Source organism: Heptranchias perlo, chromosome 24 (genome assembly GCF_035084215.1).
Source record: "Heptranchias perlo isolate sHepPer1 chromosome 24, sHepPer1.hap1, whole genome shotgun sequence".
Classification (NCBI taxonomy): domain Eukaryota; kingdom Metazoa; phylum Chordata; class Chondrichthyes; order Hexanchiformes; family Hexanchidae; genus Heptranchias; species Heptranchias perlo.
The window spans coordinates 44,072,910-44,100,547 of NC_090348.1; the positions used below are offsets into that span (position 1 = coordinate 44,072,910).

General features: G+C 49.1%; 1 protein-coding gene across 2 annotated transcripts; it reads left to right on the forward strand.

Annotated features, from left to right (window-relative positions):
• Positions 1 to 709: 709 nt before the first annotated feature.
• LOC137341737 (carboxypeptidase A1-like) lies at positions 710 to 26,966 on the forward strand. Of its 2 annotated transcripts, XM_068005188.1 has the most exons (12): positions 712 to 1,074; positions 4,523 to 4,593; positions 7,155 to 7,236; positions 9,139 to 9,273; positions 12,779 to 12,877; positions 14,499 to 14,600; positions 16,451 to 16,549; positions 16,816 to 16,926; positions 19,194 to 19,284; positions 20,883 to 21,082; positions 21,741 to 21,825; positions 24,921 to 26,966. In XM_068005188.1, exons 2-12 carry the CDS (start codon positions 4,526 to 4,528, stop codon positions 25,106 to 25,108), a joined length of 1,260 nt encoding a protein of 419 aa, XP_067861289.1. In that variant the 5' UTR covers positions 712 to 1,074; positions 4,523 to 4,525; the 3' UTR covers positions 25,109 to 26,966. The 2 variants fall into 2 exon arrangements, with proteins under 2 accessions (XP_067861290.1, XP_067861289.1); XM_068005189.1 differs by lacking the exon at positions 14,499 to 14,600 and having other exon boundaries at positions 710 to 1,074.
• The last annotated feature ends 672 nt before the right edge of the window (positions 26,967 to 27,638 follow it).

Below are 27,638 nucleotides of genomic sequence, written 5' to 3' on the forward strand. Positions count from 1 at the left end.
CTGGATGTAAGACTCTCTCCTGGACAATGTTACCTCCCTGGACTTGCTGCCCCTTTTATATACAGAAGTCCAAGCACAGAGTAAACCACCACTGGTTGAACTAGCACAGCTGCAGTGTGCAAAAATCCCGTAACTTGCCACGGCAAAGTTCCTCTGAACCTTTATATAGCCAGGTTAGATTTATGAGACAGCCCTGTTGCTGTTGTCTCCAGCCCCACCATGTTGTAACGCCCTGTAGTCTACATTAAAACACACATGTGAGGAATCTTACAACACCAGGTTATAGTCCAACAGTTTTATTTGAAAATCACAAGCTTTCGTCCTTCGTCAGACACACCTGACGAAGGAGAAAGCCTCCGAAAGCTTGTGATTTTCAAATAAAACTGTTGGACTATAACCTGGTGTTGTAAGATTCCTTACATTTGTCCACCCCTGTCCATCACCGGCATCTCCACATCATTAAAACACACTCACAGGCTGATCTCAGAAGCAAAACACTGCGGATGCTGGAAATCTGAAATAAAAACAGCAAATGCTGGAGAAGCTCAGCAAGTGAGGCAGCACATGTGGGGAAAGAAACAGAGATAATGTTTCAGGTCAAAGAGCTGAAGTGGAAGATGTGAAAGTTGCTTTGTTTTCGATGTTATCTGTTTCTTTCTGCACAGATGTTGCCTGATGTGCTGAGCTTGTCTGGTTTTAATCACAGACTCGCTTCACCGTCGGTCTGACAGGGAATTCAATCATCCAAAGTTCCACTAAATAAAAACAGATGCTCTGCCCGGAAAACAACAAACAAACAAACAAACAATCCCCCCCGAGCCGGGGGTCAGTGTTACCGCAAACCAGCGACCAACTTCACAAAAAAAAAACCCAAACCACAACATCACGAGCCCGGCTGGGAGATTCCGCCTTTCGGTTCAGTGAGACGGGCAATTGCACCATAGTCAGGCCGGGCTTCCCGCTCCAGCTGCCGGACTCGCTTGGTTCACGCTTCCCCCCCTCCCTCAAAAGTACCCCCCGACTTTCCTCTGTTGAAGGAAGATCTTCGGGGAGTGAAAGTCCTGTGAGATTGAGGTGAGTAACTCAATGCGATAGTGTCGGCACTGGGAGGGAGGGAGGGGGGGTTATTTATTTTTTTGGTGGGGGGGGGTTGATCTCTTGTGGCGTCGCCCGGGGGCAGCATGGGGTTAGGGAGGGGGGGAGTGGTCATACATGGGTCTGTGGGTGGGGGGGTCATGCATGGGTCTGTGGGTGGGGGGGTCATACATGGGTCTGTGGGTGGGGGGGTCATGCATGGGTCTGTGGGTGGGGGGGTCATGCATGGGTCTGTGGGTGGGGGGGTCATACATGGGTCTGTGGGTGGGGGGGTCATGCATGGGTCTGTGGGTGGGGGGGTCATACATGGGTCTGTGGGTGGGGGGGTCATGCATGGGTCTGTGGGTGGGGGGGTCATGCATGGGTCTGTGGGTGGGGGGGTCATGCATGGGTCTGTGGGTGGGGGGGTCATGCATGGGTCTGTGGGTGGGGGAGCATTCATGGGTCTGTGGGTGGGGGGGTCATAGATGGGTCTGTGGGTGGGGGAGCATTCAAGGGTCTGGGGGGCTGCGGGGGAGTATGCGTGGGTCTGGGGACTGCGGGGGAACATGCGTGGGTCTGGGGGCTGCGGGGGAACATGCGTGGGTCTGGGGGCTGCGGGGGAACATGCGTGGGTCTGTGGGCTGCGGGGGAACATGCGTGGGTCTGGGGGCTGCGGGGGAGCATGCGTGGGTCTGTGGGTTGCGGGGGAGCATGCGTGGGTCTGTGGGTTGCGGGGGAGCATGAGTGGGTCTGGGGGGTGCGGGGGAGCATGCGTGGGTCTGGGGGTGTGGGGGAGCATGCGTGGGTCTGTGGGTTGCGGGGGAGCATGCATGGGTCTGGAGGGTGGGGGAGTATGCATGGGTCTGTGGGCGGGGGAGCATGCACGGATCTGGGGGGAGGTGGTGGAGAGCATGCATGGGTCTGGTGGGGGGAAGCATGGTTACGATGTTCAGTTGCTAAAATGGAGCTGGGCCTAACCCTGGCCCATCCCTGTTGAAGTGCTCTGAATCGGGAAGTGATCTAAAAAAATGTTTTATTCATTCGGGGCATGTGGGCGTCGCTGGCAAGGCCGGCATTTATTGCCCATCCCTAATAGCCCTTGAGAAGGTGGTGGTGAGCCGCCTTCTTGAACCGCTGCAGTCCGTGTGGTGAAGGTTCTCCCACAGTGCTGTTAGGAAGGGAGTTCCAGGATTTTGACCCAGCGACGATGAAGGAACGGCGATATATTTCCAAGTCGGGATGGTGTTCAACCTGTAGGTGGTGTTGTTCACATGCACCTGCTGCCCTTGTCCTTCTAGGTGGTAGAGGTCGCAGGTTTGGGAGGTGCTGTCGAAGAAGCCTGTGGATGGTACACACTGCAGCCACAGTGCGCCGGTGGTGGAGGGAGTGAATGTTTAAGGTGGTGGACGGGGTGCCTTGTCCTGGATGGTGTCGAGCTTCTTGAGCTGCTCCCATCCAGGCAAGTGGAGAGAATTCCATCAAATCAAAGCACGTCATAAGTTCAATTAGAGCCTGATTGATAGGGAAAGTTTTTGTAGATTGGCAGCTCCTTGTAAATCCCTGACTCCTGCTTGAGGGAGAGGCCAAATCATTAAGGTCAAAAATAACCAGGGGCAAAATGACTGGTTTTCTTTCTGAGCTGAGGTCGAGCACTGACTCAGTGATGTGGGCGGCAGGCTGCATCTGGCACCATGTGGTGGGACTGAGCATTAATATAGCAGCAGATTGCACCGCCGTATCACCCTTATACATTAATAATATTAAGCAAAGCTAATGTGAATAATACAGGACATGGAGGGAGGGGGAAATGGCCTTAAAGGGATGCGCTAAGTCACACACAGCTGCACTTCAGTTGCAGAATAATGGATTCGGTGCTACATATTTCTGTTCTCATGAAACGTCATGAGGTGTAAATTGGCCTGGGCCCGTTTTCAGGCCCAGGCCCGGTGTTGCCCCAAGTGAGAAGACCTGAGGCCGGCCCGGAATTGGGCCTCCTGTAAATAATCTGTGCCGTTGGGAGTGTTGTGGAGACGAGGGGAACGATCTTTCTATCTCCCAGCTCCAAAAAAACATTTTTTTTTTACTTCCCTTTCTGGTGACGGCTGGATCTGGGCCAGCAAAGCCTGCTCAGGGCGGGCTGGACCTCTGCTCTCATTGGGGCAGCCCCATTTCCCAAAGGGCTCCTAAAACAGTTGTTAGGCCCCCCGTTAGCATATGCTAATTGGATCTCGTTGCACCTGTTTAACAACAACAACTTGCATTTATACAGCGTCTTTAATGTAGTAAAAACGTCCCAAGGCGCTTCACGGGAGTGATTATCAAACAAAAATTTGACATGTGCCACATAAGGAGATATTAGGACAGGTGACCAAAAGCTTGGTCAAAGAGGTAGGTTTTAAGGAGCGTCTGAAAGGAGGGGAGAGAGGTAGAGAGGCGGAGAGGTTTAGGGAGGGAATTCCAGAGCTTAGGGCCTAGGCAGCTGAAGGCACGGCCGCCAATGGTGGAGCGATTAAAATCTGGGACGCGCAAGAGGCAAGAATTGGAGGGGAGCAGAGATCTCGGAGGGTTGTGGGGCTGGAGGACGTTACGGAGATAGGGAGAGGGGTGAGGCCATGGAGGGATTTGAACACAAGGATGAGAATTTTAAAATCGAGGCGTTGCCGGACTGGGAGCCAATGTAAGTCAGCGAGCACAGGGGGTGATGGGAGAACGGGACTTGGTGCGAGTTAGGATACGGGCAGCAGAGGTTTGGATGAGCTCAAGTTTACGGAGGGTGGAAGATGGGAGGCCGGCCAGGAGAGCATTGGAATAGTCAAGTCTGGCGGTAACAAAGGCATGGATGAGGGTTTCAGCAGCAGATGAGCTGAGGCAGGGGGTGGAGACGGGCGATGTTACGGAGGTGGAAGTAGGCGGTCGTGGTGATGGAGCGGATCTGAAGCTCATCTCAGTGTCAAATAGGCTCGACAAGATCCAATTTCTAGGCCACGGACAATGAAGAATGTGTCATTGCATAGAATTACATAGAATGTACAGCACAGAAACAGGCCATTCGGCCCAACAGGTCTGTGCCGGTGTTTATTCTCCGCACGAGCCTCCTCCCTCCCCTCTTCATCTAACTCTATCGGCATATCCTTCGAGCACCGATCTATCTGAAGGAGCACCCCCCCCTGCCCGCCGTACTCTGATGATGCTTCTAGTTTGCCGCCATGAGCTTCAAAATTTCCCACTGTGCTCTCAAGGAAGTTTGACAGGAACTGAGGGAGGGTTGGTTTTATAAACTCTGTTCCTTGAGAAACCGAAGGAGATTCCTCTGCTTTTGAAGAAACCCAGATAAATGGAAAATGTCCCAACAACACGTAGCACCACCAGTGCCCGGGTTACCGTCAAGAAATGTATTTAAATGAAAAGGTGATTAACACTGTCTTTCTGTGCTTCATTTCCGCAGAAAATGAGGGAACTCTGGTTCTTTCTCAGCATCGTCCTCGTGGCTGCTTACAGACGGCAAACCTTCGTCGGGTGAGTAACTTTCTTGGATCATGAACCATTCCTGAGCTAAAATAGTTGGCAGCTGATCTGCTTCCGGGGCCTCCTCCTCCCCTCCCCCGCCTCTGCTCCTGGGGCCTCCTCTTCGTCCCGTCCCCCCCACCACGCCCCCAGCTTCTGCTCCCAGGGCCACCATCCAATCCTTTTTCCAAGCAATTAACACCCTATTTTAAATGGGTTAACGGTGCTAAAACAGGGGGGTATTCACTCGGAAAAAGGAATGAAGAAAGACTCAAGTGACCAAAGGTATTTTCGATGGAGATGAAGAGGCTGAGGAGAGATGTGATCCAAATCATTAAAATGAGCATCGACGAGGTGCAAGTAAACCAGCGGTTTAAGTTGGACAATCAGTGTGGGACGAGGCACAGCGTTCAGGAGCCTCCAGCAAGGTTAGAGATCAGAAAAAACTTTATATCCCCTTCTCCCATCCGACAGGTTAGTGGATGTGGAACAGGCTCCCAGAGAAGAATTAATTTCGGGTCAAACCGACCCCTTTTAAAAGAGCACCATCGATATCTGTTGGGAAGGTGGATTGAAGGTTAGAGAGATATTAACAGCAGTGCTTGATCTGTTTTTTCGGGAGAGGTGGGGAAAGAGCATCGCCCCCTCTTAAAGTGGGGGAATCTACAGATGATGGTGGGGAGATGGAATCATCAGACATGGGCTGTGGATGAACTGGACTTGATTGCCTGAATGACACTTAACTGTTAAATGTTTCAATGCGGCCGGCGAGAATAACATTCCTGTTACTTTCCCAAACTAATAAATCATTTTAATGGCTTGAAAAGTCGCAGATGCTTTGCTAGTTTGAAATAATTTTTATAATTATTCTTTTTTTTTTAACTGAGAGTAGGAATAAATGAGTCATTTTCGGGTTGGCAGGTTGTAACTAGTGGGGTGCCGCAGGGATCGGTGTTTGGGCCTCAGCTGTTTACAATCTGTATCAATGACTTAGTTGAGGGGACGGAGTGTAATGTATCCAAGTTTAATGACGATACAAAGCTAGGTGGGAATGTAAGCTGTGAGGAGGACACAAAGAGTCTGCAAAGGGATAGGGACAGGTTAAGTGAGTGGGCGAGAAGGTGGCAGATGGAGTATAATGTGGGGAAATGTGAGGTTATTCACTATAGTAGGAAGAATAGAAAGCAGAATATTTTTTAAAGTTGAAATACTAAGAAATGTTGGTAACCAGGGGTGATTTGGGTGTCCTTGTACAACAGAAATACAGCAAGCATTTTCAGGCAAAGCAAATGTAGTTAGCTTTATGCAAATGGTATCAGTTAGCTTCAGTTGAGTTGAGGATGTCTTGCTGCAATTATATAGGGCTCTGGTGAGACAACACCTGGAGTACTGTGTACTGTTTTGGTCTCCTTACCTAAGGAAGGATATACTTACCTTAGAGGGGGTGCAATGAAGATTCACTAGATTGATTCCTGGGATGAGGGGGTTGACCTATGAGGAGAGATTCTCTGGAGTTTAGACGAATGAGGGATGATCTCATTGAAACATATAAAATTCTTAGAGAGCTTGTCAGGGTAGATGCTGAGAGGCTGCTTCCCCTGGCTGGAGAGTCTAGAACTAGGGTTCATAGTCTCAAAATAAGGGGTCAGCCATTTAGGGCTGAGATGAGGAAAAGTTTCTTCACTCAGAGGGTTGTGAATCTTTGGAATTCTCGACCCCAGAGGGCTGTGGATGTTCAGTCGTTGAGTTTATTCAAGACTGAGATCGATAGGTTTTTGGACACTAAGGGAATTAAGGGATATGGGGATTGGGCAGGAAAGTGGAGTTGAGTTTGAAGATCAGCCATGATCTGATTGAATGGCGGAGCAGGCTCGAGGGGCCAAATGGCCTACGCCTGCTCCTATTTCTTATACCCTTATGATGTTTGTTCCGAGTTTGGGCCTTTTTCCCGCACGTGGCCCGGATGTGGTAGCAAACATTCTATTCTGTAATCGTCTTCTGGAAGGTTCCCGTCTCCCGAGCGTTGTCTGGCAGGGTTTGTCTGCTGAATTTCCCTCTCCCTGGAGACGTTTGGTCTCCCCCCTCAGCATCTCCCCCCTCCCCAACCACAATCAGCCAATTAGGACACGGGGCCAGGTTATCCTCAAAGATCTTATCAAACGTGGAGCATTTTTGTAACGTGAGTTAACAAGAAAAAAACATAAATCTGAACATGAAGAGAAAATGCAGGAAATTTACAGACGATCGATCAGCGTCAGAAAAGCGATAGGTTAATATTTCCCGGTGTCGGCTTCATTGGATTTGTTTAAATTGGACATGTTCTCACTGGAAAAGAGAAGGTTGAGAGGTGACATGATTGCTGTTTTTAGGATTATAAAAGGGACTGAATAATGTCGACCATGACAAGCTGTTTCACCTTGTCCAGAACAGTAGAACCAGAGGACATGGCCTGCGTTCGATGGGCCTCATGCTCCCTCCTCACCCTTCTTGTTTTCTATGTTCATGTGTGTTGTCATTTCAGTTTTAAATAACCTGTAATTCCTTTTTTTCCCCCCGAAAACCCCTTCCCCTAGTGACCAGGTGCTGCGGATCAGGGCCAGCAGTCAGGAGCAGCTTGCTCTGATCAGGTCCCTGGAGGAATTGGAGCATCTGAAGGTAAAAGCTATTTAACTGTGACGTTTTCTGTGTCGAAGGCATCGCGTCATTTGGTGAGTCTGGGGCCTCAAGCCAGAAATCCATATTTACAGACATTGTGGGTGGTCAGGCCCCAAAACTGTTAGACCTCCGATCTCACCCAATCTTCCCTTCCTTCTAAAACCGTCAAAATCCCTAAGCTTGGCGTCACACGTCTGATGCTTCTCGGTTTATCTCACCGATCCTTGGCAGTGCCTTGCAGGATGGGCCTGGGCGGCCCTTCACTTGGGTTTCTCAAAAGTTCTGCTCTCTGCGATCGAGGACCAGGCAGTCTGGTAACAGCAGAGAGCGTCCGTGAGCAGCCGTTGTTTTGGTATCTTGGCTGGAACTGGCTGCCAGGAAGGGCAGGTAAGGCCAGGACACCTGGCTTCTCGGTGAGGTGACCTGTGCTAAACGTACGGCCTGGGGTAGCAACCAGTCTAGGCGGCTTTGCTTCCATAAATCCTGCCCTTCCCTGGCTCTCCTTTGCCATTGCTGCTGCTCCAACACGTCCAGCCAAGTGCGCCCATGCTGCTGGGAGGACTGAATCCATTGAGTTGTTCTTTACTGTGGCTCCTGTCCTGCTCCATGCCGGGCCTTTGCTTGCTTTCTCTGCTTTGCCTTAGTGCCTACTTTTGTGGTGGGGTCATTAACGGGATGTGGGCTGGAAGACAGGTTGTGGGTAAATCTGCATGTTCACTGTTAATTATTGCTCGACAAGCCAACTGTCAGATAGCATGCATTAAACTGCCTTACTCCTAGGACCAATTTTTACATAGACTTACATAGAGTCTACAGCACAGAAACAGGCCATTCGGCCCAACTGGTCTATGCCAGCTTTCATGCTCCACAGGAGCCTCCTCCCACCCCTCTTCATCTAACCCTATCTGCATAGCCTTCTATTCCTTTCTCCCTCATGTGTTCATCTAGCGTCCCTTCAAATGCATTTGTGCTATTCGCCTCAACCGCTCCTTGTGGTAGCGAGTGGGGGGGATGGGAGGGGCCAAACTTTGAGACCGCTACGTTAAAGCTGATGCATAAAATGACCGCACCCTGACCCACTCTCAGCAGGTGCACTCACTCCAAAGCCGGGAGGAATTTCACCACCTAGAAAGCAAGGAATGAGAAAAGTTCACTCTGCCCATTCCCTCCGTTGTCCATCTTCGACCCACCCCATCATGGACTCTGCCCCATTATATCTCCTGAGGAAGGATTTTGCAAAGTTTCTCCCTGTTCCCCATCCCCACAGGTAAATGAAGCAAAACCCCAGACTACCCCCTGCAGTCTTACACCCGACATTACATATCCTTCAACAGTTACTTTTAGCCTCTCTACCCTCTGTTCACGTCCTAGAAAGAAAGACCTCCATTTATATAGCGCGTTTCACAACCTCAGGTTGTACCAAAGCGCTTTACAGCCAATGAAGTACTTTTGAAGTGTACTCACTGGCTGCTGCGTTTCCTACATTACAACAATCTGCACACAGCAAGGCCCCATGAACAGCAATGTGATAATGACCAGATAATCTATTAAATTTATGTTGGTTGAGGGATAAATATTGGCCAGGACACCGGGGAGAACTCCCCTGCTCTTCTTTGAATAGTGTCATGGGATCGTTTAAGTCCACCTGAGAGGGCAGACGGGGCCTCAATTTAACATCTCATCCGAAAGACGGCACCTCAGACAGTGCAGCACTCCCTCGGCACTGGCACTGGGGAGTGTCGGCTTGGGTTATGTGCTCAAGTCTGTGGAGTGGGATTGTGAACCCACGACCTTGTGACTCAGAGGCGAGAGTGCTGCCCACTGAGCCAAGGCTGACACCTTCACGTTCTACTTTATACGATAAAGGCAGCTCTGAAATCTCCATTTCTGTCTCCTCTGCAGCTCGATTTCTGGAAAGAACCTACAACACCTGCACTCCCGATCGATCTACGAGTCCCCGGCAGACACGTGCGCGCTGTCAAAGCCTTTCTGGAGTCTAATGGCATCGCATATTCCATCATGATCAAGAACCTACAGGTAAATCTGGGAATATTCCAAGTTCCTTGCCCATGCTGTGCGAGTTGTCAGTTTATGATTGAGTTGGGGGGAGAGGTGAGCTGATGGAGTACTGCCCTTTAATGGCTCTCCCTGCCTTGTGATAAGTAGTGAAACTCCAAACGAGTGCAGCTGCAAGGACGGGTCAATAAACATCTGGAGCACTGCGTGCAGTTTTGGTCTCCCTACTTTTTTTTTTATTCGTTCATGGGATGTGGGCATCGCTGGCGAGGCCGGCATTTATTGCCCATCCCTAATTGCCCTTGAGAAGGTGGTGGTGAGCCGCCTTCTTGAACCGCTGCAGTCCGTGTGGTGAAGGTTCTCCCACAGTGCTGTTAGGAAGGGAGTTCCAGGATTTTGACCCAGCGATGATGAAGGAACGGCGATATATTTCCAAGTCGGGATGGTGTGTGACTTGGAGGGGAACGTGCAGGTGGTGTTGTTCCCATGTGCCTGCTGCTCTTGTCCTTCTAGGTGGTAGAGGTCGCGGGTTTGGGAGGTGCTGTCGAAGAAGCCTTGACGAGTTGCTGCGGTGCATCCTGTGGATGGTGCACACTGCAGCCACAATGCGCCGGTGGTGAAGGGAGTGAATGTTTAGGGTGGTGGATGGGGTGCCAATCAAGCGGGCTGCTTTGTCCTGGATAGTGTTGAGCTTCTTGAGTGTTGTTGGAGCTGCACTCATCCAGGCAAGTGGAGAGTATTCCATCACACTCCTGACTTGTGCCTTGTAGATGGCGGAATGGCTTTGGGGAGTCAGGAGGTGAGTCACTCGCCACAGAATACCCAGCCTCTGACCTGCTCTTGTAGCCACAGTATTTATATGGCTGGTCCAGTTAAGTTTCTGGTCAATGGTAACCCCCAGGATGTTGATGGTGGGGGATTCGGCGATGGTAATGCCGTTGATTGTTCTCCTAAAAGCAGAGAAGGTTTAGGGGAGCTTTATTAGAGATGTTCAAAATTATGAGGGGTTTTGATAGAGTAGATAGGGAGAAATTGCTTCCATTGGCAGCAGGGTCGGTAACCAGAGGACACAGATTTAAAATAATTGGAAAAAAAGAACCAGAGGGGAGATGAGAATTTTTTTTAAACAGCGAGTTATGATGATCTGGAACGCACTGCCTGAAAGGGCGGTGGAAGCAGATTCATTAGTGACTTTCAAAAGGGAATTGGATAAATATTTGAAGAGGAAAAAATTTGCAGGGCTATGGGGAAAGACTAGGGGAGTGGGACTATTTGAATAGCTCTTTCAAAGAGCCGGCACAGGTGCGATGGGCTGATTGGCCTCCTTCTGTGCTATATGATCCTATGATTGCCAAAAGGATATTCAGTTATTGGCGAAGTTACAGAGAAGAGCTCCACCACTGATCCCAGAACTTAAGGGAATGACATATGAGGGAAGATTAACGACCCTGGGTCTTTCCTCTCTTGAAAGGAGAAGAATGAGAGAAGTGTTTAAAATGATGAAAGTTTTGGACCAAATGGATCCCTTACAAGCTTTTTCTGCTGCGTACAGAATGTAACGAATTTACAAATTTCAAAAGGGAGTTGGATGTATACTTCAAAAGGAGAAATCTGCAGGGCTAAGGGGAAAGAGCAGGGGAGTGGGGCTAATAAGATAGCTCTTTCAAAGAGCCGGCATGGATTACGATGGGCTGAATGGCCTCCTGCTTTGATTCTATGCATTTAAGGACAACAAAAGAAAATGGGAAAAGGGTGGGAAGTATGTGGAACAGATTACCAGCACGAGAAGTGGAATAAGAAACCTTAATAGATTTCAAGAAGGAACTGGACAGGTTCTTGTCAATCAATGGGATTCAGGATTTAGAAATGCACAATAATGTGGGCTGGATGGACCGAAGTGTTACTATGGTTACTAACTACTTGCCGTGTTTATTTATCTCTCCGGTTTTCTACAGCCTTCCAGTACATTGCCCAAGCGGCCATCCTACATACTATGTAACTGTACAAAGCTGCACGGTTAAGTTTAATCCTGTCCCCACCTCGAACCCACTTTCCAACAGGGGTCACTGGATAGCGATCAGGAGAGGGGGCCCTGGTTAATCTATTTCCGCCTCTCTAGCACCGGACCTTTACCCATTGAGCCATTGGAGGCCATAAAAGAAAGAAAGACTTGCATTAATATAGCGCCTTTCAGGATGTCTCAAACTGCTTCACAGCCAATGAAGTACTTTTTTTTTTGAAGTGTAGTCACTGTTGCAATGTAAGAAATGCAGCAGCCAATTTGCGCACAGCAAGGTCCCACAAACAACAATAGGATAATGACCAGACAATCTGTTTTTGATTTTGATGGTTGAGGGGTAAATATTGGCCAGGATACTGGGGAGGACTCCCCTGCTCTTCTTCAAAATAATGCCATGGGATCTTTTACATGGGGCCTTGGTTTAACGTCTCATCTGAAAGATGGCACTTCCAACAGTGCAGCACTCCCATACTTAAGATACTTCATATAGTCTCATTTTCTCATCACTTTCATCCTCTACAAACAGCTCTTGAAAGAAGTCCTTTTCCACTTTTGTACTCCTGGTATAGAGAATCTTTTCTTCTCGTCCCATGCTATTTCATGTCCTTATTCCATGAATTACTTTACAACCATCCCACCAGCACAGGAACATACTCCACAGTGTATTTGATTGTTTCCTTCATTGCTTCTACTCCTAACCTTCAATCCTCTTCATAACCGTAAGAGCTTGGCTCAGTTGTTAGCACTCTCACCTCTCAGTCAGAGCGTTGAAGGTTTGTGCTCTAGTCCAGGGTTTGAACGCATGATGTAAGCTGGGACTTGGGTGTAGTACTGCGGAGTGCTGCGTTGTTGAAAGTGTCGTCCTTCAGATGAAGCCCAGTCTCCCTGTTCCAGAGTTTGGAGTGGACGTTCATGATTTAGGGTTGCCAACCCTCCAGGATTGTCCTGGAGTCTCCAGGAATTAATGATTAATCTTCTGGATGCTGCTGCGAGCAACTCCAGGGAGAAAAATCATAGGGGCATTAAAAAAAATTGTAATCATTTTCTTTGAACGCTTTTAGTTTATTAGTTGTAAGAAATATTGGAGATGGGGGGGAAAAAAGGCTGTTTGACTGGGTGGGGATGATTGGAGGCAGCAGGTCATGTGATGAAACCTCCAGGAATGCATCCAACCAGAGTTGGCGACCCTATCATGATCCCATGACATTATTTGAAGAAGAACAGAGAGTTATCCCAGTGCACTGGCCAACGTCCCTCCTTCAACCAATGCAACCAGACGTTCATCCGCCTCATCGTCCATTGGTGGGACAGGTCTGGAACAGAATGACTGCCGTGTTTGCCTACATAACGACAGTCACTGGACTTCAACAACTAATTCGTTGTGTCAAGAGCTGTAATAGTGGGAGAGGGCGCTCTACAAATTTGAATGTTATTATTATTAACCCAGATATTTCGCCAGCTTGCTTTCTTTTTGGAACTGAATTCCTGTGTAACCTTGTTTTTCAGACTTTGGTGGATGAAGAGAACGTGAGCCAGTTGGTTTCTGAGCTGAGACAAAACGGCACCTACAGCTTTAATTATAAGTCGTACCACACATTGAAGGAGGTGAGATACCGGGTAACCTGCAGTGCTGGTGGGCATGCTGTCAAGGGGGCAAGTGTTACCCTCAGGGTTCTGCATCATGTCGCAAGGCCTGTCCTGATAATTATACTGGTTCAACACCAACAACTTACATTTATATAGTAAAACGTCCCAAGGTGCTTCACGGGAGCGTTATCAGATAAAATTTGACCCCGAGCCGTTTGAGATATTAGGACAGGCGATCAAAAGCTTGGTCAGAGAGGTAGGTTTGAAGGAGCGCCTTTAAGGAGGAGAGAGAGGTGGAGAGGTTTAGGGAGGGAATTCCAGAGCTTAGGGAAATCTGGGATGCTCAAGAGGCCAGAATTGGAGGAGCGCAGAGATCTCGGAGGGTTGTAGGGCTGGAGGAGGTCACAGAGATAGGGAGGGGCGAGGCCATGGAGGGATTTCAACACAAGGATGAGAATTTGTGAAATCGAGGCTTTGCCAGACTAGGAGCCAATGTAGGTCAGCAAGCACAGGGGTGATGGGTGAACAGACGTTGTATGAGTTAGGATACGGGCAGCAGAGCATTGGATGAGCTCAAATTTACGGAGGGTGGAAGGTGGGAGGCCGGCCAGGAGAACATTGGAATAGTCAAGTCTGGCGGTAACAAGGCATGGATGAGGGTTTCAGCAGCAGATGGGCTGAGGCAGGGATGGAGACATGTGATGTTACGGAGGTGGAAGTAGGCGGTCTTGGTGATGGAGAATATGGGCTCGGAAGCTCAGCTCAGGGTCATATAGGACGGTGAGATTGGAAACAGTCCGGTTCAGCCTCAGACAATGGCCAGGGTGGGGGATGGAGTGGGTAGCTAGGGAACACATCATTGGTCCTCTTACATTCCCAAGGGTCTCTTGTTCGAAGGGATCACGGGTCGGATAATCGGGGTGACGATGTTGTGGCCTTGTTTCTGACTTGCGCTCTCTTTGATCTTGGCTCTCCTGCTGAGAACAAAGGATCATTGAACAGTGCGGCTGGCTACAGGCACTCATTTTCCCACCCCTAAGTGTGTACAATGGGACCTGCAGGGAACCGACAGCAGCCCAGACCCACGAGAATGTGGGCCTGTGAATCTGCCATCGGCTTAAGGCCTCATGAAGGTAAATGCAAGGAGTTTGCACCCTGGGGCTCCACGTACCACGATGGAGCCCAGCGCACAATGAAGATTTGGATCGGTTTGGGGAATGCCTCATCTGAGGGCTAGGAAAGAGCTACTTACCCTCGATTATGGGGGGGAAGAGTTATCTACCCTCGATTAGGGGGGGAAGAGCTACCGACCCTCGATTAGGGGGGGATGAGTTATCTACCCTTGATTATGGGGGGAAAGAGCTGCCTACCCTCGATTATGGGGGAGATACCCCATCTAAGGGCCAGGAAATAACTGTCCTACCCTCTAATATAAGGGAGTGCTCCGTTTGAGGGTCAGGTAAGAGGTGTCATATGTTGCATCATGACAAACACTCCATCCATTCATCAACTCATCCAGGGAATGGACAATACTCTCTTAAGAACACTTTTTTTTGCATGGTTCTCAATGACGATGTTATACAGGGAGGGACCTGCCCTGGTGTGATTTACACACTCTCTGTTATTGCTTCCACCTCAGATTTACACATGGGTGAAGAATCTTGCAGCGGAAAACCCGCAAATAGTCAGAAGAATTAAAATTGGTAAAAGTTTCCAAGGTCGGGCACTCCATGTCCTGAAGGTTGGTCAAAGAAAATTGAGGCATTTAGTGTCTCCTCGTCACGTCGGAACCTTGCGCTGTTTCAGGGCAGCGTGCTGATGCTCAATCAGTAACTCAATGCTGTTCAATCGCGTGAAATGCCTCAACCCTGTGCCTAGTCGTGTGGGTCCAGGCACAAAACTGCTTAACTCAGCACTGATTAGAAGCAAATTATCAATCGCACCCCGACAGGCTGCAATGGTGACTGATAGGGGAAAATGGAAGATCGCTCCATGGTGCTGTAAGCGGGCTAATCCTCTGAGCTTGGGGGGGTGGGGGTTGAGGCACACTGGTGGAGCTGAGGGAGCTGTGAATCATATCTAACCCACGCTCCAGCTGACCAGGGAGCACTCGACGCTGACAGAGGAAGGGAAATCTCACTCAGGTTGGGCACGCCTTACCGCCTGATTTTGCCCCCTTTTCCGTTGCTATGCGACCCGATTTCAGGCGGGAGAAAGTGGAGGAAAATCCAGCCCTCGAGCTCAGCGAGCACTGCTGGAATGTTTTCACTCCGTCAGTACATGATGGGCAGCTGCTCGCAGGTGTACCAGGTCGATTCCAGATGCACCGGAAGTAATTTGCCCGATTGGCGATCGCGCTCTCGCCTCTAGCACCCTGTGCCTCGCTCCATTGCGGCCAATCTTGTCTTTCCCTATTTGTCAGCGTTACATCAAGTTACGTCGAAACTACAGCTCAGGCCATTCGGCCCAACGGCGTTTACGCTCCACTCGTGTGCACCCGCAATTTCACATGATGCATTTCCTGTTAGTGCCACTCCCCTCCGGGAGTGTGAGCTGTGGAAAAGCCCCCCCCCCCCCCGCCCCCGCCCCTAGAGCCATCTCCCACTCTAACTCATTCTTTCTCCAGGACTTGAAGACTATGGAGCTCCTCAGTCTTCCCTTCCTCCAACAGCCTAACAATTTTTAAAACACAAACTTGCTGTTATATAACCATTAATTCTTGATTTGCCTTGTCCCCTTGTTCTTGTCAACATTGGTGGTGTTATGCACTTTGAACCCTGTCTCTTCACATTAGTTTCTCAATGGAGAAAAAAATGGGATCCATAGGCAAAGGCTCCGAGCTCCCTGGTCTAACTCCCATACTGTTGGGTTTATGTAGGATATTGTCATTTATCCCTAGCGTCCTTATATTGAGGTATTATAAGATATTTTCATACGTCCTTTACCTCTAATACAAGTCCGAGGACCTAGGAAACACTGAAATGTCTGGGTAATACTCTTTATTAAATCAAGTTCAATGAAATAATAAAACACAACCCCTTACATGCACTGCATATGCGATATAGGTACCAATGCTCACATAGCAAGGACTCCATCAGGAGGTCGTAAGCACGTTACCTTGACTGCTTACACTAGCCTCAGCAAGACTAAATTGAAAGCCCCCAGGAGCTGCAGTGTGTTATATTTTATAGGTTTAATGACACAGGACAAATGTGGGTACCATATGTCATCACGTTTCTTGTGTATGCTGTTGGCACGTATACTTGTTTATTGCTAAAGTCAGCTGCCACCATTTGTTGTGCGTGCCTTTGATGTCTTAGGCTGTTTATTACACTTTGGATATTCGACACACGAGTGCTCATTCGTTCTCTGTAGCATTCGAAGTCTCACAGAGCCATTGCAGAGTGAGTGCTAATGTGTGGATATATATTTTAAAAGCTTACTATGGCTATTCTAACTGGTACATCTATACTTACACCTACCATTGTCCACTTCTCCAATAGTACCATTAAACATGTACTGGGATACGCTCACCCTGTGTTGTTCTGTTGAATAGAGACTTTAACAGTGCTGTTTTTCTCACCTGGACAGTTTAGCACAGGACACAAGCGTCCGGCTGTATGGATCGACAGTGGCATCCACGGCCGTGAGTGGATATCGCCTGCCATCGCAATCTGGTTGGCGAAGAAGGTAAGAGGGCATTTCAGAAGCTGCATCACTTGCCAGGTCACTCTGTCATATTCCTGAAGGTTTAGCTCACCCCAATTCCTGCTGGTAAATATGGGTACCTGGTAGATAAATTTTCCCTTGTGGTCCACATTGAGATCTGATCTGTAGACAGCAGCAGAAGTGGGGAATGAACCTAATTTTGCCAGGGGGGCAAACTGCGTAAAAGGTGCAAGAAACAATCAGGCACCTGATTCTGAATCCAGTGCTTCTTCTGTTTGTATCGTTAGATTGCTACTGACTATGGCAATGATCCCTCCGTCACATCACTGCTGAACAAAATGGACATCTTCATGGCTATCATGGTGAACCCAGACGGTTATGTTTACACTCGCACCAAGGTAAGTAGGTCAGGGTTTCAAACCTTACCTATTCTGTTTCTACCCTAATCTTTTAATCTTTGCTCTCCGCTCCCTCCCTCAAAACAACAACAATAACTTGCATTTATGTAGGGGCTTTAATGTAGTGAAAAGTCCCCAAGGTGCCTCACAAGAGCTATTATCAAACAAAATCCACATCATGAGATATTAGGATGGATGAAGAGGTGGGTTTTAAGGAACAGAGAGAGGCGGAGAGGTTTAGGGAGGGAATTCCAGAGCTTAGGGCCTAGGTGGCTGAAGGCACGGCCGCCAGTGGTGGAGCGAAAGAAATCAGAGATGCGAGAGAGGTCAGAATTGGAAGGGCGCAGAGATCTCGGAGGGTTGTAGGGCTGGAGGAGGTTACAGAGATGGGGAGAGGGCGAGGGTGAGGTCATAGCCTATTAATGTTCAAGTTGTATAATCTCAAGGGAGACTACAGATCCAATCGTTCACAGTCAACAGTCGGGGTGAAGCCAGGTGTCTCTTAATTGGCGGAAGAGTTGAGAGGAGGGAAAGACTCCTTTCTGAGGAACTTGTCTGTCAGTTTAAAAAGATGTCTCAGAGGGAGGAGGACATTGACCAGGAAATGAGACCATGGGGTAGGGGAGTGAGGTCAAAAGCATGGTCGAACTGGCAGGTCTTTTTAGGAGGCCTCTGAAGCTATTCGGAGAGATTTAGGGAAGGAATTCCAGAGGGTAGGGGCATAATTACTGAGGATGGAGCAAAGGGACCTGAGATCAAGAATAATTCAGAGTCAGAAGATCAGAGGGTGTGGGCTGAGGTGTATGGCTGGAAGAGACTCCCTAAGTAGAATGGGACGAGGCCATGAAAGACGAGGGAGCTGAAATTTGTCCTGAGTGGTTGTACCAAACAGACGATAGCGAATCGGCAGCCCGTTTTGCAGCTAAAGGAAAGTAAAATCGGGCGGAGTGTTACAGTCTGGCGATTCACCATTGCTTTCTTTGTGCAATCGCCCAAGACTGAATTTCACCCCTCAAGGATTCCCAAAATCGTTTTGCTGTGACACAGGGAGCTGGGCCATGTTGGGATGATGGGGGTACCGGGCCTTGTGTGGCAGCAGACAAGCCACACAGAGTATTGAATTAGCTGAGGTGTTTGGAGGCCAACAAGGAGACAGTTGGGGAAATCAGTCCTCGAGATGATGAGAGCGTGGTTGAGGGGTTCAGGAGTAGCGGAGGGTGAGGCACAGGCAGAGGTAGGCAATGTTGGAGATGTGGAAAGAAAGCAATTTTGGTGATGGATTTAAAAGACCAACTGATGGTTGAACAGAACAGAGCACTGGACAGAGGATGGTGAGGGAGTTTGAAGAAGTATTATCTAGAAATAAGACTGTATGACTTCCAAATGGGGCTGAATTACATCTGTGCATCATGGTACAACAACCCCCGGCCCTCGAACCCCACTACTCTTTGTTTTGGCTCCTCATAGAATCATAGAAATTTATGGCACAGAAGGAGGCCATTCGGCCCATTGTGTCTGTGCTGGCCAAAAAAGAGCCATCCAGCCTAATCCCACTTTCCAGCTCTTTGTCCGTAGCCCTGTAGGTTACAGCATTTCAAGTGCACATCCAAGTACTTTTTAAATGCGATGAGGGTTTCTGCCTCTACCACCCTTTCAGGCAGTGAGTTCCAGACCACCACCATCCTCTGGGGTGAAAACATTTCTCCTCAACTCCCCTCTAATCTTTCTACCGATTACTTTAAATCTATGCCTCCTGGTCACTGACCCCACTGCTAAGGGAAATAGGCCCTCCCGAGCCACTCTATCTAGGCCCCTCATAATTTTATACACCTCCAATTAAATCTTCCCTCAGCCTCCTCTGTTCCAAACAAAACAACCCCAGCCTATCCAATCTTTTCTCACATGCAGTGCAATGGGAGATCGACTAGTTTAAAAACGGAAAATGCTAGAAACACACAGCTGGAGCATCAACATCTGGAAAATGACCATTTAATGGTATGAGTGGAGACCTTTGACCAGAACCGGAGGTCACTGACCCTTGACCAGAACCAGAGGTCACTGACCCTTGACCAGAACCAGAGGTCACTGACCCTTGACCAGAACCGGAGTTCATGGACCCGTTGTTTCTCTTTCCAAATGCTGATGGACCCGCTGTGTATTTCCAGATTTGTGGTATTTAATTGTGCTGCTAACCCATAATATTTAGTGTACAGTGTGTGTGGTTTCTGATACTGAATGAACTAATTCTGACACCCTGTATATCCCAGAACCGAATGTGGCGGAAAACCATGTCCAAGAGGCCCGGGTCGCATTGCTTTGGAGTTGATGCAAACAGGAATTTTGATGCCAACTTTGGAGGTGGGGTATTGTTTCTGATATTGTTTTGCAATATTTGGCAGCATAATATTACATGATCTTGATGTGCTTAAAGAGGTGATCAAATTACCCCCGCATATTGTTCACTATATGATAAAGCAGACTGGAGTGTCACAGATCACCCATGATCTAATTGAATTGCAGAACAGGTTCAAGGGGCTGAATGGCCTCCTCCTGTTCCCAGGTAACACACAGGCTAAATTGTTATACACAGGATAATACAGTCACACACAGGCTGGAGTGTGTCTCACACAGGGTAACACACAGGCTGGAGTGTGTCTCACACAGGGTAACACACAGGCTGGAGTGTGTCTCACACAGGATAACACACAGGCTGGAGTGTGTCTCACACAGGATAACACACAGGCTGGAGTGTGTCTCACACAGGATAACACACAGGCTGGAGTGTGTCTCACACAGGGTAACACACAGGCTGGAGTGTGTCTCACACAGGCTGGAGTGTGTCTCACACAGCGTAACACTCCTGGCTTTCTGCTGTTCTTTTGCTTTCTCTCACTCTGTGGGTAAATGTCCTGCCCATTGCCTTAGTGAGTTAATGCAGTGCTCGGTGTGAAACCAGGAAAATTCCAGGCTTAGTTCCAATCTGGGTTAATGAGCTGATCTCCATCAGGACTAGGGAGGGATAATCCAATTGGTCTCTGTCCCTGGGATCAGGAGGATGCAAAAATGAGTCAGAATTCCTGCCTTTACCACTTTCGTGTTTCGCCCTTTGGTGAGTCTAGGGAGTGAGTTATTCAACGATGGAGGGCATCACGGATCAGGGTCTCCTGTGATGTTCTCGATGGGGAATAGTCTGCCGACACTCGCTCCCTAGCTTACACCTGAAGGATGGCCACAAAGGCAAGAGACTGGAGGCTGGAACAGCAATAGGAACCAGACCCCAACGGGAACCAGCACCTCCACAGAAACATAGAAAATAGGAGCAAGAGTTGGCCATTCGGCCCTTCGGGGCTGCTACCGCCATTCAAAATGATCATGGCTGATCGTCCAACTCAGTACCCTGTTCCCGCTTTTTCCCCATATCCCTTGATCCCTTTAGCATTAAGAATTATATCTATCTCCTTGAATACATCTAATGACTTGGCCTCCACTGCCTTCTGTGGTAGAGAATTGCACAGGTTCACCACCCTCTGAGTGAAGAAATCTCTCCTCATCTCGGTTCTAAATGGCATACCCCGTATCCTGAGACTGTGACCCCCTGGTTCTGGACTCCCCGTCCATCGGGAACGTCCTCCCTGCATGAGAGGGAGGGGAGGAACAGTGGGTTAATTGTTAGGGTTAACGTCATTACGTCCCTTGATCCTCTGTAAATATTGCCAGAGATTCTGGACTCCCCTGTAAACATTGGGGAAGTCTAGGACCCAACGTTAAATATTGAAGCAGTCTCTGGAACCCCTGAAAACAATCCCACTACAGCTGTGTGAATCAGCACAGGTTTGGGTGTAACCTAGTCGGACGGTGCATGGGATCAGATAACTATTGCAGTCTTGGATGCCAGGTGGACAGACTGGTAAACAGCTCGGTGCCCGGCTAATAAAGGCAGGTTTTATGATTGGCAGGCCGTGGCAGCAGCAGAGTTGCTTGCTCGGAGAGGTACTGTGGGCCTCACGTGAATTCAGAACCCGAGGTGAAAGCCATTGTCGATTTCATCGGGAGGCATGGCAACTTCACGGCTTTCATTACACTCCACAACTACCTGCAGCTCCTGCTGTATCCGTACGGATATACCGAAGAACCCCCGGAAAACATCGAAGAATTGGTACGAGACTTTGCTTTTTAACCGTATTTAAAGGAAATTGTGCTCCCCCCCCCACCTTGTCCTTATAAGCGTTGGTCGGTGTGTATGTACTGCAGTCGACAATGGGTTAGTCCACCAAACTGAATTTTCAAAAGGAAGACTTGCATTTTATATCGAGTCTTTCACGACATCCAATGAAGTACTTTTGAAGTGTGGCCATTGTTGTAATGTAGGAAACGCAGCAGCCAATTTGTGCACAGAAAGATCCCACAAACCGCGACCAGATAATCTGCTTTTAGTGATGTTGGTCGAGGGATAAATGTTGGCCAGGACACCGGGGAGAACTCCCCCCTGCTCCCTGTGAGATCTTTTACGTCCACCTGAGGCCTCGGTTTAACGTCTCATCCGAGAGAGACAGCACCTCCGACAGTGCAGCACTCCCTCAGTGGTGCAGTGGGAGTGTCGGCCTGGATTAGGCGCTCAAGTGCCCGGAGTGGGGTTTGAACCCACGACCTTCTGTGAGACAGGAGGCGAGAGTGCTGCCCGCTGAGCCACGGCTGCCAAGTAGATGCGATTTGACCAACTCGGGTAGATGTTGTTCTGAGCTCCAAGTTCATCCTGAAAACAAACCTCCACTTTGCTGAGTTCTGATGATTTCTGTGACCTCTCCCTGCTGCAGGATACTCTGGCCAGTGAGGCAACTGAAGCTCTGGCCTCTCTGTACGGCACTCGGTATTCACACGGAAGCATCATACAAACTATCAGTAAGTAACTTACTGTGACACCGTGGTGGTCAATGGGTCACATTGTACTCAGACAAACATTTGGATGGTCCTGTTGCAATTTTGACACGTGCGGCTTTGTGTGTGGGTAATGCAGTCAAAACCAACATAAGAGAAAAGGTGCAAGATACAGGTATAGGGGGACATGATCCGGGGGGGAGGGAGGGGCATTCTCCAGACTCTGAAATGGGGAGTTGGAGTAGGTGGGAAGGGATGAGAATGAGGAGCTCTTTCTTTCCCACCTCTTTTCTCGTTATTTATGAGCTGCTGGGGAACACGCGGTTTTCAAACGGGTGATTTGGTACAATGTTTTTTTTTGTTAGTGAGCAGGAGAAAAATTCAGCCAATCGAGCCGCAGATGTAATTTCTAATTCTTCAACGTTTCTCAAGCAGCTAATGGGCCCGTTAATTAAATGGCAGGAAGTTTATTAGCCCAGTTTTGCAGACAGCTACTTTTGTGGATAAATAAAAATCGAGGAAATTCCTTACTACCCCAGGGAGGCACAACTCGGTGGAGCCAGATGAGGAGTGTTGCCTCTTCCTTACCGATAAACAGGTCTCTCCTCGTCCCCAGCATCTGTAACCACATCACAGAACATCTGCATCACATCAGCACCCAATGAAAGCAAAGCTTTCCAAGTATTATTGGAAATGGTGTGACATTTACTGCAGTTTCTGAGACTATTAACTCCACCCTACCAGCTTTTTAATACAAGATCACCATAAACACACGTGCAGTTTTCACTGTGGTTTAAAAAAAAGAACTTGCATTTATATAGCACCTTTCATGACCTCAGGATGCCCCAAAGCGCTTTACAGCCAATGAAGTACAGTCACTATTGTAATGTAGGAAACGTGGTCGCCAATTTGAGCACAGCAAGATCCCACAAACAGCAAAATGTTGGTGGGTGGGGAGCGCCGAGGGTCCTGATGCTTAGAATGGGACGATGGACCCGCTGGTCTTTCTCTGTCCGTCTTTCTCGTGTGTTTTTTTTCTGTATGTCCGTAAACCTTTTCTGAACCCTGTCTCAAAAATGTCATTGAATTAACATTCTCTGTTGTGAACATGTGAAGTATTTTTAATCCTGCCCTTGCTGTCCCACGTTGGCTCCCGGTGGCCCAACACTTCTCATCCTGGTGTTTAAGTATCTCCGCGGCCTCGCCCCCCACCCCACCCCTCCCCAATCTCTGTAACCTTCCTCCGCCCCCCCCACCCCTCCCCAATCTCTGTAACCTTCCTCCGCCCCTACGACCCTCCCGCAATGCCCGACCTCTCCGTTCCGCTGACTTGGGTCTTTTGTGCATCCCCTCAACTCTTTGCCGCATCACAGCCGCCTCATGCCGTGGGGTTTCCTCCCTAAACCCTTCCACCTCAGGGCCTTTCTCAGACCTTCCTTAAAACCCATCTCATCGGCCAAGCTTTTGACCCTCTGCCCTTCTTTGGCTCAGCATCCATTTTGTTTTTTGATTACGCACCTGCGAGGCACCTCGGGGCGTTTGCTTATGTTAAAGTTGGCGTATGAATGCAAGTAGGTGGTTGTGTCTGAACCTATATATTTAAAAAATCTGCGATGAATCATCTGTTACTCTCTTAGTTTTTATGAAGCCAGCAGGAGTTGCATTTCCTTATCTCCTCTTCGGTCCTTCAAGACAGTCACTAGTTTAAACAGGGGCATTGTTTGCCTTGCGGGGGAGCCCCCATGTAAAGGCTCGGTTTTGGGAGGGGGCCCCTACGTTTTACTCGACAATGGTGTTAAATCTGCACAGGTACGGTCGTGAAAAGGCATCGGCGTTATAGGTAATATCGAAACGTTTGACAAAGTGATGAAGGATGTGCTATTACCACTGCGTAGGTGTCATTTCACTGACCGACTGTGCAGCCCTGACCCCGAGCAACACCTGCAGTAAATACTCACCAGGTCGCAGCCTGAAAGCCTCCTTGCACACGCATACCCTCTGCTGGCAGGACACTGCATGCACACGGACAACCAGCAGCACAAATTTCCTGCACTGAATAAGAGCACCAGTTAAAGGATAAATAAACGTGCCAAAGCTCCGCTCTTCCCTTTTCTCCCATTGTTCTCTTTCTCCACTTCCCCAAGTCGAACTACATTTGATTTACACCTCACTGCTGCACTGTTACTTTAAATCTTTCCCTCTAACCTCGCTCCGCAGTTCTGATCCAAAGTAAAATACTCTCTTTTCGATTATTTCCTCTCCCATTAATTCTCCAGGAGTTGTTCCCTGACTGGCCCTTTAAAAAACAAAAAGTTTTTTTTTAAACTTTTGACTAATTTTCTTCAACCCATTTTCGGAAAGGATCAATCTCAGATTAGTGCTAATCATGGACAAAAATAGTTTGTATAATGTTACACCCATCATTACCCATCGTTATATCTCGTTCTTCATAAAAAATATTGGAAATTTGGGCCTGCTCAGTCCACTGTTTTCCATCCGGGGTTCCGGGCACAAACTCGGAAAATTTGCCCCAGTTTTGAGGGCATCCGCCACCCCGTGGAATATAAAACGGGGAAAGAAAGACAGTCGTTTCAGGGTGTTTTGTTTTTCTAACCAGTGGCAGGAAACTTACAAACATCTTTCAATCTGTGAACTGACCAAATGACAATTAAGCTCTGACTGACCTCAGGCCATGCTTACTTGCAGCAGTCAGACTTAAAGGGTCCCCTTGAACACAGCTCTAACTTGTCAATGTTAAATGTAAGGAATCTTACAACACCAGGTTATAGTCCAACTGTTTTATTTGAAAATCACAAGCTTTCAAATAAAACAGTTGGACTATAACCTGGTGTTGTAAAATTCCTTACATTTGTCAACCCCAGTCCATCACCGGCATCTCCACATCATTGTCAATGTTACATTATGATATGATGCTGCTCGCCTTATAAAACAGCATATGATCCACATGAGCAGTGCCACGGGATACCTGCTTGTAATCAATAAAAATTATTTGTCACGGCAAGATTTAAGCGGTTAATTGAATTTTTCAGTGTTTTTATGCTGATTGGATTTAGACTCTGCGTGATTATCACATGTATAACCTTTCTTCCCATCTTCAGATGAGAGCAGCGGGAACAGTATAGACTGGAGCTATAACCAGGGTATTAAGTACTCGTACGCTTTTGAGTTGCGCGATGAAGGTCAATATGGCTTCATGCTTCCATGGAATCAGATCGTTCCCACAGCTGAGGAGACCTGGTTGGCCATCAAGAAAATAATGGAGCACGCTTGCAATCACTTACCTTGATATCGTAAGTGTTGCACTGCTGATTTACAAAGAGGATGCTCAGTGCTGAACAGGTGTGCAACTGCGCTGTTATTGTACGTGCTTTCTTCTATATGGCTTTATACAGAATGTCATACTGCTATGTTCCTTAACACAACATGTAGCACAGAAGAAGATTAGAGCTCACTTCTTGCATCTCTGTGTTTTGAGGATTTACCTTAGTTTCAGCTTTAAGGGCAAAGCCCAATTTAAGGATTTAAGATGTACCCCGATCTTGGTTTAATGGGGTACCTGGGTCACAAGGTTCAAGGCTTTACCTCTGTCTCAAGGTTATAAGAGTTTTCCTACTGCTCAGAGTGAGATGTTACCCTGACCTCCGGGGGAGGCGTTGCCCCGACCCCCGGGGGAGGCGTTGCCCCGACCCCCGGGCGAGGCGTTGCCCCGACCCCCGGGCGAGGCGTTGCCCCGACCCCCGGGCGAGGCGTTGCCCCGACCCCCGGGGGAGGCGTTGCCCCGACCCCCGGGGGAGGCGTTGCCCCGACCCCCGGGCGAGGCGTTGCCCCGACCCCCGGGCGAGGCGTTGCCCCGACCCCCGGGGGAGGCGTTGCCCCGACCCCCGGGCGAGGCGTTGCCCCGACCCCCGGGGGAGGCGTTGCCCCGACCCCCGGGCGAGGCGTTGCCCCGACCCCCGGGCGAGGCGTTGCCCCGACCCCCGGGGGAGGCGTTGCCCCGACCCCCGGGGGAGGCGTTGCCCCGACCCCCGGGGGAGGCGTTGCCCCGACCCCCGGGCGAGGCGTTGCCCCGACCCCCGGGGGAGGCGTTGCCCCGACCCCCGGGCGAGGCGTTGCCCCGACCCCCGGGGGAGGCGTTGCCCCGACCCCCGGGCGAGGCGTTGCCCCGACCCCCGGGGGAGGCGTTGCCCCGACCCCCGGGCGAGGCGTTGCCCCGACCCCCGGGCGAGGCGTTGCCCCGACCCCCGGGCGAGGCGTTGCCCCGACCCCCGGGCGAGGCGTTGCCCCGACCCCCGGGGGAGGCGTTGCCCCGACCCCCGGGCGAGGCGTTGCCCCGACCCCCGGGCGAGGCGTTGCCCCGACCCCCGGGGGAGGCGTTGCCCCGACCCCCGGGCGAGGCGTTGCCCCGACCCCCGGGCGAGGCGTTGCCCCGACTCCCGGGCTTTTGATTTATCCATATCTCACTCTCAAAGTTTCCAACCACAGGATTTAAACTGGTAACAATTTCAGTTTAATGATCTACCTCAGTTGCAAGATGAAAGGGTTTACTCCAATCTCAGGATTTAAGGGTTTACCCAGTAGCACAGAAATTACATGATCTCAGAGTTTATAGGTTTACCCCTAACACAGGGTTTGTGCATTTAGCCTAATATCAGTTGAAGTCTTTACTCCAAACTCATCATTTAAGGGTGTACCTCAATCTCAGTTAAAGATTTTGCCCCAATCTCAAGGTTTAAGTGTTCACCCCAAACTCGTTGTTTAAAAGTTTACTCCAATATCAGTTTAAGAGTTTACCCTAATATCAGGTTAACAATCTCAGTTTAAGGGGTAAATCCCAATCTCTAATCTCATGGAATTTACCCCTATATCAGGTTAAGAATTAACCCCAAACTCATAATTTTAAGTGCGTTCCCCAATCTGAGGGTTTATCCCAATCTCATTGTTTAATTCTTGACCCCAAACTCATCGCTTAGTGAATTACCCCAATCTCAATTTAAGAGATTATCCTAATCTCAGGGTTCATCGCAAACTCATTTTAAGGATGTATTGCAATCTGATTTACTGTGCTAGATACTCAATATACTGTACCTGTCAAGTAATGTATTCTTCATATTGTTTATTAAAAACTGTCACCAGTTGTTCATGAATGAGGTTATGACCTCGAATTGGTACTTGTCTGGTTTTTGATTGGCCAGTCCAGTTTTTCGGTAGGCTGATGCGAGCTTCACCAGGTGGATAACAAATTCTCTGCTGTTCTGACTCTAGTGCCTGCAATTATAATATCATGGGGGCAAGTTTCATCCTGAGGGGAGAATCAGCCTGAGGGAGTTTCATCGGGAGGGCATTCACCCACAGAAGAGAGTTTCACCCCATGAAAGGATTTGGGAGGGGGGGAATTCACCCTATGGAGAAAATGGGAAACTGCTCAAAACGGGGTAAGAAAGTCCAGCACGGAAGGGCTTGCACAGTTCAACAGAGGGCTGTCCACCACTCCCCAACTCTGCTGCAGGGAGCTCAACATTAACATGAAACACAGTTTCACAGGGGTTCTACCGTAACTTTGGGAGGGCTGGGGGAAGAGGCCAGCGGAACCCCCACGGAAATGGAGGAGAATGACAATGAAGGTGGAAATGGATGGCGATTGAGGGAAAGGGGGGAAATGGATGGCCATGAAATGGAGAGGGAAAGGGGCAGAAGCTGGGAGCAGTGCTTCGGGGGGAATTGGGAGAGGAAAAAACAGGGAACGTCGCTTTGGGGGAGGAATTGAGGCGAAGTTGGGAGGGTGCCTTGGGGAGGGGAAGGGGAATGCTGGCATTAGC

Coding starts and splice junctions, on each gene's coding strand:
- LOC137341737 (XM_068005188.1), top strand. CDS start 4,526: ATGAGGGAACTCTGGTTCTTTCTCAGCATCGTCCTCGTGGCTGCTTAC. Junction 4,594..7,154: donor AGACGGCAAACCTTCGTCGG/GTGAGTAACTTT, acceptor CCCTTCCCCTAG/TGACCAGGTGCTGCGGATCA. Junction 16,927..19,193: donor ATGTTTACACTCGCACCAAG/GTAAGTAGGTCA, acceptor TGTATATCCCAG/AACCGAATGTGGCGGAAAAC.